General features: G+C 30.0%; 1 protein-coding gene across 1 annotated transcript in view; it reads left to right on the top strand.

The window, feature by feature from the left end:
- LOC106464415 (protein cappuccino-like) overlaps window positions 1-17,049 on the top strand; it is a 67,378-nt gene that overhangs the window by 33,928 nt on the left and 16,401 nt on the right. Inside the window, exons 9-13 of the mRNA XM_022392117.1 lie at window positions 1,883-2,024; window positions 3,650-3,737; window positions 8,650-8,711; window positions 13,314-13,393; window positions 14,644-14,773. Coding sequence (XP_022247825.1) covers window positions 1,883-2,024; window positions 3,650-3,737; window positions 8,650-8,711; window positions 13,314-13,393; window positions 14,644-14,773 — 502 coding nt within the window. The remainder of the gene's footprint in view (window positions 1-1,882; window positions 2,025-3,649; window positions 3,738-8,649; window positions 8,712-13,313; window positions 13,394-14,643; window positions 14,774-17,049) is intronic.

The raw sequence follows: 17,049 nt of genomic DNA, 5'->3' as shown, positions 1-17,049 counted from the left end.
ATATATGTATATAGATTATTGCTATTTAGAAATAAGTTCTTAAACTAATTTTTCTTAAAACATAGAACAGTAAATAAAAAAGTAAAAAGTAAACAATTATCTCTTCTAATTAAGACCTTTGTACTCGTTTGCTGCTTGACGAAGGTTGCTAAGCCTTTTAAAATTTCGCATGTTGAGGATATGAAATGAAATAATTTTTTGTAGGTTTTATATATATATATATATATATTTTTAGGCCTTATTTTATATTCTAGTTTGTCAATATTGTTAATATGAGTTTCTAATTCGTACGAAACTATAGACTTAGTATTTTGACATGACAAACATCTAATTTCAACCAGTGCTGCATTCAACATACCACGTGACACACAAAAATCAATGTTTATCTGTTTTTCATATTTGCTTTTAAATTAAGAAATTGAGTAATAAATAGTACTTTAACTTGAATTATAATCTACAGTTTGATACCAAAGTTATTGACATAAATTTATGAAATGGTAGTTCAATAAAATTTTGAATGCGAGTCAACAAACGAGATGACATGTCCTTTGACCCGTGACCCATTTGGAAATATATATACCCATCTGGTCTCATATATACATTTGAATAACTAAAAAATCATAAATTACTACATAAATACCATATATTTCAACTATAATTTATCAAGCTTAGTAACTAAGATATATTTTACTCTAAATAAAATATGAAATTTTGAGCAGACTAAAGACACAATCTACCTCATTGAAATCTTGATTTAAAAGAAAGAAATGATGCTAGGTATGTTACAAAGGCTTAGAAAACCACTAGAGGACATTCTGAGCTTCTGATTGGTTATTCATGTCATATAAAGAAGTAAGTGTTTATATAAAGGAGTGTTTCTAAAAATCAAAGGAGGTGAGCAGGGTGCCACTATGTTTGATTTATTACGTGAGCAATATCTTAGCAAATAGAAAAGATAAGAACTTCTAATTTTGTATTCTAGCTTGTCAATGTCTGTAATTTGTGTTTCTAATTCGTATGAAACTATAGACTTAGTAATTTGACTTCACAAACATCTAATTTGAACTAGTACTGCATTCAACATAGCACGTGACACATATAAATCAATGTTTCTGTTTTTTTTTATATTCACTTTTAAATTAACAAATTGAGTAACATAGTTTTAAAGTTTGAATTATAATCTACAGTTTGATACCAGACTTACTGACATAAATTCATGAAATAGTAGTTCAATAAAATTTTGAATGTGAGTCAACAAACGCAATGACATGTCCTTTGACCCATGACCCATCTGGAAAGGGTTAAGGGAGTTCAAGTTCTGCAGTTACATAGGTTGTTGATCAGCTTTCTTGTCAGAAGACAACATGAGACTGAAGAGGATTCACAAATGTATCAAAACTATTTTCTCTAATTTCTAGTTTTCTGACAGTTTGTTCCCTTCATTGGGTTTTTCACTTGTATGATATGATTGTTTTCAAAGCTTTGGGCTTATGATCAATCTTTCATGAGATTGTTTTGAAGACAATAAGGTTTAATAATTGAAAAGATTTGCTTGAAATAAATAAAGTGATTTCAATTGTTCCTCAGAATTGTGTCTTTCATATAAGTAAAAATTACATAATTGGTAATTTGAACTATAATTAACTTCAAATATTTATCTTTATTCAGTCTCTTTAATATTACTAGAGAAATTTTCTGTAATCAACATAATTACTCTCTTACTTTTCACGTGTCATACTAAGATTTTTATGTAATCTCCATCTTTGTATTGAAAATCTTTCTACATTGTAGTGTTATGTATTCTAGCTCAGATAATAACAGTAAACCTTTATGTGTTGAATTGTAAAAGATTTATTGCTCTCTTTGTTTTTGTATTTTTAAGAAACCAGAAATCTTGTTTTTGGGAAATTTTGGAAGAGATTGGTCCTGAGAACTGGGATGAGTTTACAGGCCTTTTTTCTCGGCAAGTTAGAGAAAAGAAAACTTCAACAAAAACTAAAAATTTAAAAGCCAAGTCCAAGCAGGTTAGTTATACATATTTTAAAAGAATTATTCAGACTTGAAATATGATGCTAAAGTCAGATTGCAGCTCATAATATTATATATATATTGCTCTAATACTAGGAGGATCATTTGCATACAGTGATTGATGTTAGTACACTGTAGTTTTATTTAATTACCAAATTATTGTAATATTAATAGTTACTTAAATTAATATAAACAGCTTTTTATGTGCACATTAAATTAATTATCAAAATAATGATAAAGTTCATAAAGATTTAATGAAAAACAAAACCCTTAAGGGTCAGAGTTGACCAGATGTGGTGTATTTTGACTGAGCGAAGTCGATTTAACTGGATCTGGTGGTGAAGTGTATTTTGATTGAGTGAAGGGGACTTAACTTGACCTAATGATGGTGATATAAGTTGACTGAGTGAAGTCAACTTAACTAGACCTGGTTGTGATGCTGTATTTTACTGAGCAAAATCTGCTTTCCTTGTTTACATGAGCAGCTATTTCAGAGGTGAAGCAGATTCTACTCTACTTGTTTTCATGTTCATACTTCATGGTATGTTTCTGTTACAGAAATGATAACCTAACTAGTAAGTATGTAACTTGAATACTTGCCTGATGTTTGGCTCTTATTGTCATGTGAATGACATCTGTCTAATCTGTAAAGTTGCCTTGTTTTCTGAAGTCGGTGTGGTTTTTATGTAAGTGATATCTTTCTAATCTTAACAGGTTTCTGGTGCTCTGAAGTTGTGTGGTTTTATGAAACTGATTTCTTTCAAATTTATACAGTCAACTGATTTTCTGACACGAACAGTTGACTGCTGTTCTGGAGTTATGTGATTTCCATGAAACTGATTACTTTCCAACCTGTATAGTTAACTGATATAATAAAGGTGTAGTTTTTTCATGTAACAGTTACTTTTATTGCTTGAACAGTTAACTGATATACTGAGGACATTGTTTTCATGTAACAGCTTTCTTTCTAACCTATAGTTGACTGATGTTTTTATAGTATGGTTTTTGTGTAACAGATTTCTTTGTAGTTTAATATATCAATTAAATGTATAAAATATCTAATTTATATTTAATAGAAAAGAAAAAAATTTATGATAGTATATGTATTTTCTTTCAAAATAAACATGTGAAATTAAAAAAACATTAATTTTTTTGTATTTTGATGCTCCTCTGTTTTGATATTGTTTAGAGAAACACTTGATATTGGTTTGAGAAACTTTTTTTTTTATATTTTGAAGTCCCTATGTCTTGATATTGTTTAGAAACACATTACTTTTTGGATTTTAAAGTCTCTGTTTTGATAATGTTTAGAAAAACACTACTTTTTAATATTTTGTAGCCTTTTTATCTTGATATTGTGTAAAAAAACACATTACGTTTTGGAGTTTAAAGTCTCTGTCTTGATATTGTTTATTATTTATAAAAATGCATTACTTTTTGGTATTTTGAAGTTCCTCTCTTGATGTTGTTTAGAAAAACACTACTTTTTGATATTTTCTAGCTCCTTTGTCTTGATATTGTTTAGAAAAATATAATATTGTGAAGCTCATCTGTCTTGATGTTGTTTAGAAAAATATAATATTTGGAAGCTCATCTGTCTTGATATTTTTTTGTTTTACAGGTAGCAAAGTTATTAGATCAGAAGAGATCTCAGAATGTTGGAATATTAATCTCCAGTCTTCACTTGGAAATTTCTGATGTAGAAAATGGTATGTCAAGAATATTGTTTTTTCATATCCTCAATTGAGTTATGAAGAATAGATGCGATTTAATACAACCATTGTTTGCATAAAGTAACATTAAATATTAAGCACACATTAGCCACATAGACTGGTACTCTGGCAACAAACTTGCCATCACACAGATACATCAGCTTATTAATTTAATTCATAAAGTATATTCAGCTTCCTCATGATACATAAATATGACCATGAGATATGAGGTTTATGCAAGTTGTTTAGATAAATCTTGGTTACTATGATAACACTGTGGACAAATAAATATTAAAATCATGATTTTGTGTAGCAACTTATTTTCTTAAAACATAGAACAGTAAATAAAGAAGTAAAGCAAACAATTATCTCTTCTAGTAACGAACTTTGTACTTGTTTGCTGCTTGCCATAGGTTGCTAAGCTATATCAATTTTTGCACATACAAGATGTGAAACAAAATAATTTTTTTAGGTTTTATATATACATTTTGAAATAACAAAAAATCCTAAATTACTATATCAGTACCATAGAATTCCACTATAATTTATCAAGCATAGTAATTAAGCTATATTTGGGTCTAAAATAATATGAAATTACGAGCTCACTGAAGTCTTACCTTATTGCTTGAAAGCTACCATGGAAAGAAATGGTTTCCCACATAATTACTTTGCAAAGAATCACATGGGGAACATTCTGAGCTTTCAATTGGTTATTCACATGTCATAGGTAGAAGTAGGTGTGCGTAAGCATTTCCAAAAATGGAAAGAGGGGGGTAGGGCCACTTTGTATGATTCAGTAAATGTAGCAATATCTCAAAAAATAGAAAAGATAGGAGGTTCTTATTTTAGATTCTATCTTGTCAGTATTGGTAATTTGAGTTCCTAATTCCTAACAAACTATGTACTGAATCAAACACAGTGGCACTCTGCCTACCTCTTTCCATATTTGGAAACAGTCCCTTATATACACTTACTTCTACATATGACATGTGAATAACCAATTAAAAGCTCAGAATGTCCACATAGAGGTTTTCTCAGCCATTTTAATGTGTAATTGTGTTAATCTCATTCTTTTCATACAATATTTCAAGGAGATACAGTAAGTCTTTAGTGAGCTTGAAATTTCATATTTTTTTAAACACAAATACAGTGTAGTTACTATTTTTGATGAATCATAGTGGAATTCTATGGTATTGATATAGTAATTTATGATTTTTTTGCTTATTTAAAATCTATATATAAAACCTAAAAAAAAATTTTCTTTTAACTTTCCTCCATGTGGGAAATTTCATAAGGCTTAGCAACCTATGAGAAGCAGCAAACGAGTACAAAGATCATAACTAAAAGAGATAATTGTTTGATTTACTTTTTATATACTGTTCTATGTTTTAAGAAATATAAGTTTAAGAACTTATTTGTAAATAGTATTAATGTATATACATATATAATGTGTAATAATTGAAATATCACTGTATTTTACAAAATACTAGTCCACTAAAACACAGCCAAGACAGGTCATTTTGTAAAGAGTAAAGGTAAGTTTTATATTATTGGATATGGTATCACGAGTGCACATGCGTTGTGTCATTGTAACTTCTATATTGTTAGCCAGACATGGCTGGAAAATAATAGATATATATAAATGGATAATGTTATGAGATTTAAGCTACTTAGACTAAACATTTGTGTTTTCATGCTATAATCTGTAGTCATTCTAGAATGAAAAAAGCATAATTTAAATTTATTTCCTAATTTTTGTGGTGGTTACGAGGTCGGTTAAATTGACAGATCCCATAGAGTTAGGGTAGAAAAAATGACAAAAAAAAATAAAGTTTTACTGAAAATAAACGTTTGAAATGTATTTAGGAGGTTTTAGAGATTACACAAATTATATTTAAGATTTTTGTGATGAATGTTTTTTAAGTTATAACATGAAAATCACTTCGCACTTGGACTGGTAACAAAACACCCTATTTTCACAAACAATTCTATAATAAAAATATTTCATTAAAAAATCGGATTTTTTGTGTATGGAAGACTTGCAATCTTTACTAAAAGTCTACCAAATGTTGTGAAGATACACTTACTGCATTAGAAGTTATAATATAAATACTTAATGTATGCAAATGTGTATACAAACTCGTATGTATTATACCGAGCCCATCACGAAAGGGTTAATCTAACCTTAACTAACCTAAAGAGCTCAGTATTTTATATTTTAGTTACTTTTATAATAATAAATAAAGAATAAACATTAAAAAAAAAAAGATGTGGGTAAGTACTTTATTTCTTGTTTTTCCTGTCGACTATCGATGACACTTAACCTTATTTGTTTATATTAATGGTAGTAATGCACTAAATAATTTTTATTTAATTAAATAATGCACCAAAGAACATAGAATAATAACATATGAAAAGCAGACAATTTCCTTTAACTATCACAATTTTTCTGGGTTTCTAACTATGTGACAAGAGGCGTTACAAATTAATCCAAGTTAGTCATTATCTTTTCCATATGAACAAAGCTTGCACTAAAAGAGAAATTGACAATTCTCTTTTCAGAGCACAACATAATATGTCATTTGATAGATGACAACCTTGGCTTTCTATTGATTATAGATAACTTAGAATTAAATGTAAGAGTGAACTATTAACAAATCCTGAAAGAGAGGATGTGACAGGTGGGTGTGGCAAGAGGGGTCTAAGTTTCAGTTTGGTGGCTCTGTAACCAAATAAAATTGAAAGCTATAAAAATTATGATTTGTCTGAGCAATGACGATGTTGTAGTGAGTAATTTATGTTAAATTTCATATTATTGGAGGGGTGGTGAATAAAATAGAGAAGATGAGATGCTTACAACAAATTTGTCAATTTTCTTACACTAGAGGAAGTTCAGGATTTTTTAAAATATATTGCCTTATAAATTTAAGAACTTAAAACTTGTATACTATTAAAATATGGATTATTAGCTGTGATTTTATGCTATACTAATTGGTATAACATAAACAAAAGGTACTTTGATAAAATTTTGAATGTAAGCCACGAGAACCTCGTGACATCTGCAGGAAATGATGCCTGGGCAGAGAGGGTTAAGGTAGATGTTTATACTTTATTTTCTATTTTCTCCAACATATCACTAACTAGCTATTATCATTAACATACAGTGCAATTAAAAGCTTAAAATTAAGAAATGGAAATATGTACATACTTACATTTTATCTCTTAGTTAAATAATCTTAAAATATCTTCCTTGGGTCAGTTGTCTTTACCTTTTCACAAATGTTTTATTTTTTTTTCCAAATCTTTATCTTTCATTATTTATATCTACACGCTTCAACCAATCCCCGCAGGAGATACAAAGTTATGATCAGTAGGAGTCCACTTTAGCCTATGGTATAATGTTTGCTCTTGCCTTTTTTTATAATGCATGACCAGGAAAGGTACAATTAGAAAAGTTTAAATAATCATTAAACCTTTCAAATATGTATTTTAAAACACAAATAATACATAATCAACTAAAATATAAAAGTAAAACCTAAATGCAATTTAAGTGTCTATCAAACTAATATGTATAAGGCATTAAAAAATAGCTAAGCACTAGGGACACAAGTCTCCACAACAGATATAAAGCAGAATTGTCATTTGAAAAATAATTTATTACTTCCTTGCCTTCTAGCCAGGAGATACTGCTCTTTCTATTAATTATATGCATCCCATTCAAGGCTACGAAAGACTGTTGATTAGCAACAGATTACTTTGAAATGTTTGCCCAATCGTGTAGAAGCTCGTCTAGACTCATAGAAGTACTGAGGGTAAGCTGTAAAGATGCATAAGCAACCAAACCTAAGATATTTCAACTGCCAGCATATCACTTGACACAAAACTGAAGATTTAATTGTTAGAGGTTTCAATCGAAATAAAGAAATAATAACTTGGATGATATAAAACTTTGTATTATAATGTATTTGATAATGCTAATTTCCTTAAAATATATTGATAGAAAATAGGTTTAAGTAAATTTTTAACCTTTGACATGCACAGAAAGGTATTTAAAAAGTGTACCAGATGTTAAAGGTATAACTGATTGGATAGAAAGACCATGGTTGGTGTGCTAACTCTTTAGCTGATTGGATACAAAGACTGTTGCTGGTGTACTAACCTGTTAGCTTATTGGATACAGAAACAATGCGTGAAGTAGTAACTTTAACTGATTGGATACAAAGACAATAGTTGGTGTATTAACTCTTTAGCTGATTGGATACAAAGACCAAAGGTTTGTGTATTAACACTTTAGCTTATTGTATACAAAGACAATGAATGGAGTATTAACACTTTAGACAGGAGTGGTATAGTAATCTTTTGCTAGATAGATACAAATATCATGGTTGGTGTGATAACCCTTTATCTGGATGAATACAAAGACAATAATTTTGTGCTAACCTTGTAATGAAATGAATAAAAGATCATGATTGAGTAGAACCCTTGTAGATAGCACAATATATACATTGTGATTGTGTGGTATCCTTGTGAACAGAAAATATAAAAAATATGATTGTATGGTAACCTTGTGGACAGAACAAAGTAAAGAATGTGATTGTATGGTAACCTTGTGGACAGAACAATGTAAAGAACATGATTGTATGGTAACCTTGTGGACAGAACAATATAAAGAACATGATTATATGGTAACCTTGTGGACAGAACAATATAAAGAACATGATTGTGTGATAACCTTGTGGACAGAACAATATAAAGAACGTGATTGTGTGATAACCTTATAGACAGAACAATATAAAGAACATGATTGTGTGATAACCTTGTGGACAGAACAATATAAAGAACATGTTATGATTTTGGTTTTAAGTATCAGCTGTTGAATAAATAAAAAAAGTAATGTCTTGTGTTACAGCTGTGTATAACTTTGATACCTCAGTTGTGGATGCAGACACGCTGCAAGCCATTTATGAAGTGGTACGTATGACCTTTATAACCTATAACGTTGTAACATAAACCTTGAAATATCTTGTAAAATACTAAGTATAAATGGCCATGTAGTTGTTATTTGTAATCTTTATATGTCAGACTGTTTGGATGTTATTGGTCATCCTTCATACAAAAAAAAGCAATGACCCAAAAAGACTTGTGATGATCTTTTACTAATTGAAATAAATGTCCATGTCTTCTGACCTTGAGAAAATATTCCCTTGAGAGTAAGCATGGATGTATTGTCTCAAGTTTTTTTAGATGTTCAACTTGTATTATTTGTCATTTAACTTTCCTTTGATTCAATCAAGTAAACATGTTACAGTCTTATCTGTCCATATTTCTCTAAAACTTGTGAGTTACCAAACTTCATCTCTAGTCATATAATGTCTGTCATTTAATCTTTTGCCATTATATTAAAGCATTAGACTCTGATGTTTTTCACATTGGTTTTTCCTTCATAGAAAAGACCTACCAACATTTCTCACGAAATTCTGATCATGTAGGTAATTATTTCAATATTGTAGCATGAAGGGATGTTAAATATGCAAATTTTAGTTCCAGTTGTTGAAAAAAATGCTTTAATTTTATAATTATTCTCTAATTTAGTATGTACTGAAAAACATCTTAATCTCTAACAAAAGTTATCTTCTCAATTCTGCCAGCTAAACCCATTATCTAGTAAACTGAATGTTACAATTTCAAGCATTAATAAGTCTCTTCTGCTAAACTGTGAGATAAAAGAAGATGCAACCTAAACCGAGGTCTGCAGTTTCAAGCATTTTTAGGTTTTTTCAGCTGAGCGATGAGATAAAAGGTGTTTCCTGTTTGAACTAAACACACCAAGTCCATTCCATCCTCCAATGTCATACTTTACTCCACTAAGAAGTATTATGAACCAGATTAGGCTGATAAAAGCTGCCAGATATTGATAATACAGACTGTTCACATAGTTAAACTGAAACTATTAATTTTGCTGAAGAGCATTAAATGGAACTTGAACATTGTTGATTTAGACACTGATTTTTACTAAGGCAGTTAAAAGTATGTAAGTAACAATACTATGAGAATTTAATTGATATTCCACTACAGATTTGTGCATTTGTCTGAGAGTTGGATAATGATTATAGACATGTAAAAGTGCTTGTTGTACATGACTTCTTTCATATCCACAATAGCTTAACTGGGTAAACTTATTTAAGTGGTAGCCTAAATCTATGGTTGTTTATATTCGCCCTTGAAAACCTCACAACTTCACAAGCTGCCACTTTGAAACAAACACTACTGAATACATGATAATTGTGTGAATATTGTATAAATCATAATCGTGAATAAGACTTTCTCCTATTGTAGGCCAAGTCTTAATGCACTGGAAAAATGGGGAAAGTGTGTCTTTAGCAATGCATGGTTCTGTAATGAACAATACAGTGAGTGGGTTCAGCACTGTGAATGCATTCAGCACAATGCAATTTGCAAAGCTTCCAGAAAAACATTGGACATAAATGGGATGGGTGAAAGTGCACTGAAAAATCACATCAAAGGGCTAAAACACATCAAAAGTTTGCAATTATTAAGGAAATTAAACAATGGAATAACTGTTATATTGAAAGAATTCTTTTATAGGCCCGAATTTAATCCTGATCAGTGACAGTGACAAGTTGTAGGCCTAAAGATAGTCCGGGTACCTGCAATAAGCCTAGATCTATGGATAATCTCATTGTTAAAAAAAACTTAAAGATAAAATTGTAAAGCAGAAATTAGATGGACATTGTATAGTACATACAATCATCATTCCTACAAATCGCAAGAGGAGATTTCTGCCATGCTTTCCTTGATGTTTCCAAGCAACAAGGTAGCCATAACTTTTAAATGTGGAGAAACAAAGCTAAGATTCTTTACAACATTTGGTTGGCATCAAGCTTCCTTGAAAGTTTGAAAAAGAAAACAAAGGTGAACATAATTATGGAGATTTTTATTTCTGCTTATTTTCATAAAATTGTTTAACTGTGGATAGATCTAATATTTTACTATCTTCCAAGTGTATTAGACCATTTATGAGTAGGTCTAGATCTAACCTATTCTTTTCTGGGACCTACATTCTTTGATTGCATTTAGTATGAGAGATAAATGTACCTGATTTAAAAATTTAAAATGTTCTGTAAATTTTATGCATCTGGGTCACCGTAACATATATATATATATAAATCTTTACTCTTGTAGATGAAGAGTTTATCTTGCTTTCTAATGAAAGCTTGAGCAAGAAATCTCAAGACAAATAATTAGATATTTACTTATGATTTTGGGATCAGGTGTCTGTCGTAACACGCTAGCATATTGGTGCTATGTTATGAGAAAATTATACAGCTCTTGATGGATGGACCAGCAGCAAATTGGAAGCTGTACAGGATGTTCAAGGAACAAATGGAAAAAGGTTTCAAGTGCAAGTTCATTGAGATAGAGTCCTGTGGTCTACATATTGTGTATTGGGCACTGGTGACTAGTACAGTGACTATGATGTGGGATGTCTTAGACGTTTTGTTCTGTTTAAACATACTCCAGCTAGATAGGAGGACTTCACAACACTTACCAAGTCAACAATTTTTCCACTAAAATGCTACAAGTGTAGATGGTTGTAAAATGATCTCCCTTACAAATATGGAAAAATAAGCAAATGTATGTAGATGCTGTTATCACCAAAAACATTTGAATCCAAGCACAAAGTCTTGAAACTGTGAGACTTGCAATTCAGGATCCATTGATGAAATGTAAGCTCTTCCTTCTTTCTATCAGTTGAAAAATAGGTGGCACCATTTCTTACAAAATATCAAATTGATTAACCAAATGATGCCATGTCTAGGAATAGATCTAACACTTGTACTAAAGATCCTCATTGAGCATATTGTGAAGAAAAAGCACACAATGACAATGTCATTTATGAACTTTGATTTAGATGACAAGACATTACTGAAAGAGTACAGTAAGTGGATGTCAGTTTTTACTTCTGAGAATTTACTAAGAGACCGTAGAATGAAGAAGAAGATTAATGACAAAGGTATTATACAGTTTTAATTGGAGGCCAGGGATAAGTTAGTGAAGGCAATATCCAAACTACGAGAGAAGCGTCTCCACTGAGGTACAGAATTACAAGGAATCTTGAATGCCTTCATTATCGATTCATGTCAAGTAAGCCAAATGATGCTGTTATCCATTTGAAGAAAGTTATAAAAATACTGGTGGAAGCTGGTAACGGACACTGAGTGTGACCAAATCATCTGGCTTTTTCTGTTTGTATTTGAAATACATGAAATTTACAGGGAGCTGCAAACATGGTTTTTACAGTTTAGCCTTTTGATCATTATTTCATTTAAGCCAATATGACAGACTACCATATGTATGTATATATATATATATATATATATATATATATAAGAACAAAAATTAAAGCAACGGTTTGTAATTGACAAATTTAAAGTTAAGTGAAAGACATTTCTTTTAAAATTAAAGGTATACTATAATAGACATTTCATTGCTTATGAAAATTGACTTCATTGTTCTGTTCAAGCTTGGATATTTGTTAGTTTAATACCAAATTATATGTTTGTTAAAGTTGTTACTTGCAATAAACTAAGATACATCATACGATTAAGTTTTAAACATACATTTTATATGTATTTGTTTATTACTAAGCTGTTCATTATTCCTTGAAATTGCCTGAAGAGGTCCTGAAAAAGTGCTTGAAAGTGATTTTGCGAAACAAGTGGGAACCCCGAATTATTTTTAAACCTGAATGTAGATTACAACATTTTTTTTCAGGTTTTATCTTGGAAAATATCTTGTATAGTGTATGAATTTAAACATCCTATATATTATTCTAGGTATATTGAATCAACAACTAGATGGTTCCAAACAAGTATAAAAGCAGTGGCAAATTTAATGACTGATAACAAATAAAGTATACATTATCATGCTCTTAGTGAAGGAATGTAGCAATTCATCATAAATCATTTAAGATGCTTGCAAAAAAGAGGATTGAAAAAGTTTGTGTATAACAAAGAAACTTTTCATTGATAGATTAAAGCATCTACCTAATGCAACAAGTTTGGAAGTTAATCTTGTATTTTAGCGATACATGTCATTTTCAAATGACTTACAATAATAAGATATTGCTAATGTTCTTCTATTATATAAAAATTTCTTAGTTTCTATTTAATTTATTTAATCTTGGCATTTTTTAAAGCAACTCCACATTACTTTGCTCATTTCATTGAATTGTTGCCTTAGTCTGTTGATAAGCAGACTCTCGTTCAAAAAGAGTCTGAGGCCAAAACACAGTAAAAGTGAATTTGGCAGTTACAGTTAAGCTATAGAGTAAGGTTGTCTGGTTTTTGTAGTTCCCTGTCTTACTGAAGACAGTGCTCAATTTTATTATGCAACAAGAAGTATATTTAGTATTCTTTCCATACCCTCTGCAGTCCTGAGTAGAAATGACATGGAATAAGTCTAAAGAAGAAACTTTGAATTTTCTTGAACTACATTTTATTATGAAAGTATTTTTTCTTTCTGAACTGAGTAACTGGTTTCTCTTTACAGAGACCATCTGCAGATGAAATAGAACAAATCAAAAATCATGTCACAACCAAGCCAGACATTCCTCTTGATAAACCCGAACAGTAAGTACCTTGAGTGTTTAGATAAGCAAAGCCCCCTGGTGAATCATTTTCAACAAAGGCAGACATTTCTCTTGATAGCCTTTGTGTGTTTAGATAATTCAAACTCTCTGGTGGCTTACTCACAACCAAACCAGTCATTCCTTTTGATAAACCTGAAAAGAGGAAATAACTTGTGTGTTTAAACAAAGCCAGACATTTTTGTCATTAACTATTATAAGCTTGATAGCTTATAACACTCAAATTCAAGGTTTGATCTTTTCATTGACCACAGCACAGATATTCCATGTACAGGTTTGTGCTTAAATATACAATAATAATATGTCTAGAAGAGCATTAATTCAATGTATAGATAATGTATGAGTATTATACTCTTAATAATGACATGTAGGATCTCATTGTGGTATTGGTTGATTTTTAAATGTTTAGTGTCAAATATCAACAATAATCACCTACCTACTTTCAACCAATCACAACTTGTCCTATACTTTAAATCTTGATATACTCTTAATTTTGAAACTATAGTGTAAATCTTGTTATATAATGTATTAACATCTACATGCTACAAGTAATGCATTGGATCATGTACGAACGTTTTTCTTTGATTTTTTCTTGCTTTTTGACTTTGATAACATGGGTAAGTAGTGTTATTTATTATTTGGTATGAATTTTTTAATGATATAAATTTCATTAACTTTTTTCTTTTTTAACCTTTGACAATTTTAATATCAGAGTATTGTTTTTGTAAAAGCTATATTAAAATCAACACATGAACAATTTTTTTTTCTTTCTAAAAACTTGTTTGTGTTTTAGATACTGTGAAAGGTAAAATCATGGTTAAATAACTTAAAATTTGTTAGTGTTTTGTTGAGAATAAATCAATTTTTATTTAATTTGTTAAAATATTCTAATATTAATCCATTTTTAAAAGCCACATTGAGAAGGTTCAGGTGTATATAGTTTTTCTGAAGTGTTTAAAAGATTTCAGCATTAATCTGTTTTTACAAGCTATGTAAAGAGGGTTGAAGTGTTCAAGTGTTTACAGATTTTATCTTTGATGAAAATTTAAATTAATGCTGAACATATAGTTACATCTTGAATACCAAACTAGTGTGAAATAGAATTTTTGAAGTAGAAAAATCACATTGGAAAAAGGAGCCAAGTTTGAATTCAACTTGCAGGTAAACATATGTATATAAGTAGATTCATACCTTACAAGTGCAGTAAAAAATGTCATATTTCCTTATTTTCAGATTCCTTTACGAGTTAGCCCAAATTCCTGTATTTGCTGATAGGGTGGCTTGCATCATGTTTCAGGCTACATTTGTAGAATCCATTGGATCAATTGAAAATAAGCTGAACAACCTGAAGATGACATGCACTGTGAGTGTGAATCTTTTTCTTAACATTTGACCAACTTTTTCATGGATTATGATATCCCTTTGAATGTAAATCTTTGTCTTAACACTTGACTTACCTTCCGGATTATGATATTCCCTGTAAATGTGAATTTTGTTTTAACACTTGACATACCTTTTCAGGTATGACAATATGTCCAGCCTGTAAGTATGAATCGTAGTCCTACCACTTGACCCACCTTCTTCATGATGATGATATCCCCCCCCCCCCAAGTGTAATACCTTTTCTTGAATGACAGTATCCCTTAGCCCTGTAAGGGTGAACCTTTGTCCTGTCAATTGACCTACCTTTTTCATGATGATGATATAACCTGTGAGTGTGAATCTTGTTTTAACACCTGACTTGCCTTTTTCTGGGTGACAGTGTGTCCTGGTCGTATAAGTATAAATCTTTGTCCTATCACTTGAACCACTTTCTTCAAGATGATGATATGTCCTTTGAGTATCAATCTTGTCTTAACACTTGACTTGCATTTTCTCAGTTGAGGATATGTCCATTGAGAGTGAATATATGTCATAACACTTGACCTACCTCCTTCCAGATGATGATATGCTCTGTAAGTGTGAATTTTTGTCTTAACAATTGCCATAAAACCTCTAGAAGACCCACTTTCATGCAGATTGTGATATCTACAACATTTACCTACCTTCTACCAAATGATGATATACCATGTAAGTGTTTAACATAAATATTTTTTTCTGTTAAAACCAAATGCTAACTCTCATTTCTTTCCCCCCGTGTAAAGTTCATTAAGCTAAAAAAAGTTTTGTTTTGAAACAACTTATGGACATGACACAAGGTTTTAGTGTCTTACATTCAAAATTTTATTAAACTACGTTTTGTTTATGTTATACCAATTAGAATAGCATGAAATCTTAGCTAATAATCCATATTTTAATAGTACACAATTTTTAAGTTCTTAATTCTACAAAGCAATATAAAAAAAAATCCTGAATTTCCACTAGTGTGACTCACGTGACACATTTTCTTTTAGCATGTCATCATCCCTCTTTTATCCACTACCCCTTGAAAAAGTACAAAATTAAACATAAATTACTTTCTATATAATTGTTATTGCTCAGACAAACCTTAATTTTTATAGTCTTCAATTTTGTTTGGTTACAGAGCTATCAAATAAAATCAGACCTCTCCTGCCACACCCACCTGTCACATTCTCTCTTTCATAATTCGTTGATAGTTCTCTCTTACATTTCATTATATATTACCTATAACCAACAGAAAGTCGAGGTTTTTATCTACCAAATGATGTATTGTATAACGTTGTTTTCTGAACAGATAATTGTCAATTTCATTCAGAGTGCATATATTTTCCCATGGGAAAGTTAATGCCTAGCCTGGATGAATTTGTAACGGCTCTTGTCGCATAGTTAGAAAGCAAGAAAAAATTTTGAAAGGTAAGGGAATTTGTCTACTTTTTACATGTTATTAGTCTATATACTTTGGTGCATTATTTAATTAAATAAAAATTAAGTACAGTACTATAAGTACTATAAAAAATTAGGTTTAAAATGTCATTGACAATCAGGAACAAGAAAAATTAAGATTGGTTAAGAACTTTATTTCTTGTTTTTCATATTTATTCATTATTTGTTATTATAAAAGTAACTAAAATCTAAAAATACAGATCTTTTTATGTTATTTAAGACTAAATGACTATGGGAGCAGTTTGTTGTAGCTCGTGGATAATGTAATTTGATAGCGTAATGTGACCTGCACATTCCGAGTGATTTACAACTTTTTATGGTGTGGATAGTAGTTAGACATGGTTCAAAGAGCAATAAAACAATAAAATTTAGTTATAAATAGATGTATAATGTTACGAACTTAGAGCTACTTAGGATAAATGAAAATAGATTCATGTTACAATTTGAAGTCATTCTAGAAAGAAAAAAATGGGTAATCTATGTTTATTTTGATTTTTTTTTTGTTGATTATGAAGTCGAATTGACTGATCCTTTTTTTGAGATAGGGTAGATTAAATAACAGATAAACTATAAAGTTTTACTGAAAAAACGTTTGAAATACATTTAAGAGATTTTAGGGATTACAGAAAATAAATTTGAGATTTTTTAGATGAGGAAAAGAATTTTTAATTTTAACATGAAAATTGCTTTGCACACAGACTATTAAAAACAAATACTCAATATATTCATGGACAAATCTTTATCTTATTTTATTAAAAATACTTCACTAAAAAATATGATTTTTTATATATAAAA

Source organism: Limulus polyphemus, unplaced genomic scaffold, assembly GCF_000517525.1.
Source record: "Limulus polyphemus unplaced genomic scaffold, Limulus_polyphemus-2.1.2 Scaffold1643, whole genome shotgun sequence".
Lineage (NCBI taxonomy): Eukaryota > Metazoa > Arthropoda > Merostomata > Xiphosura > Limulidae > Limulus > Limulus polyphemus.
Note: the sequence above shows the minus strand (reverse complement) of the source record. Positions and strands in the feature narration are given on the sequence as shown.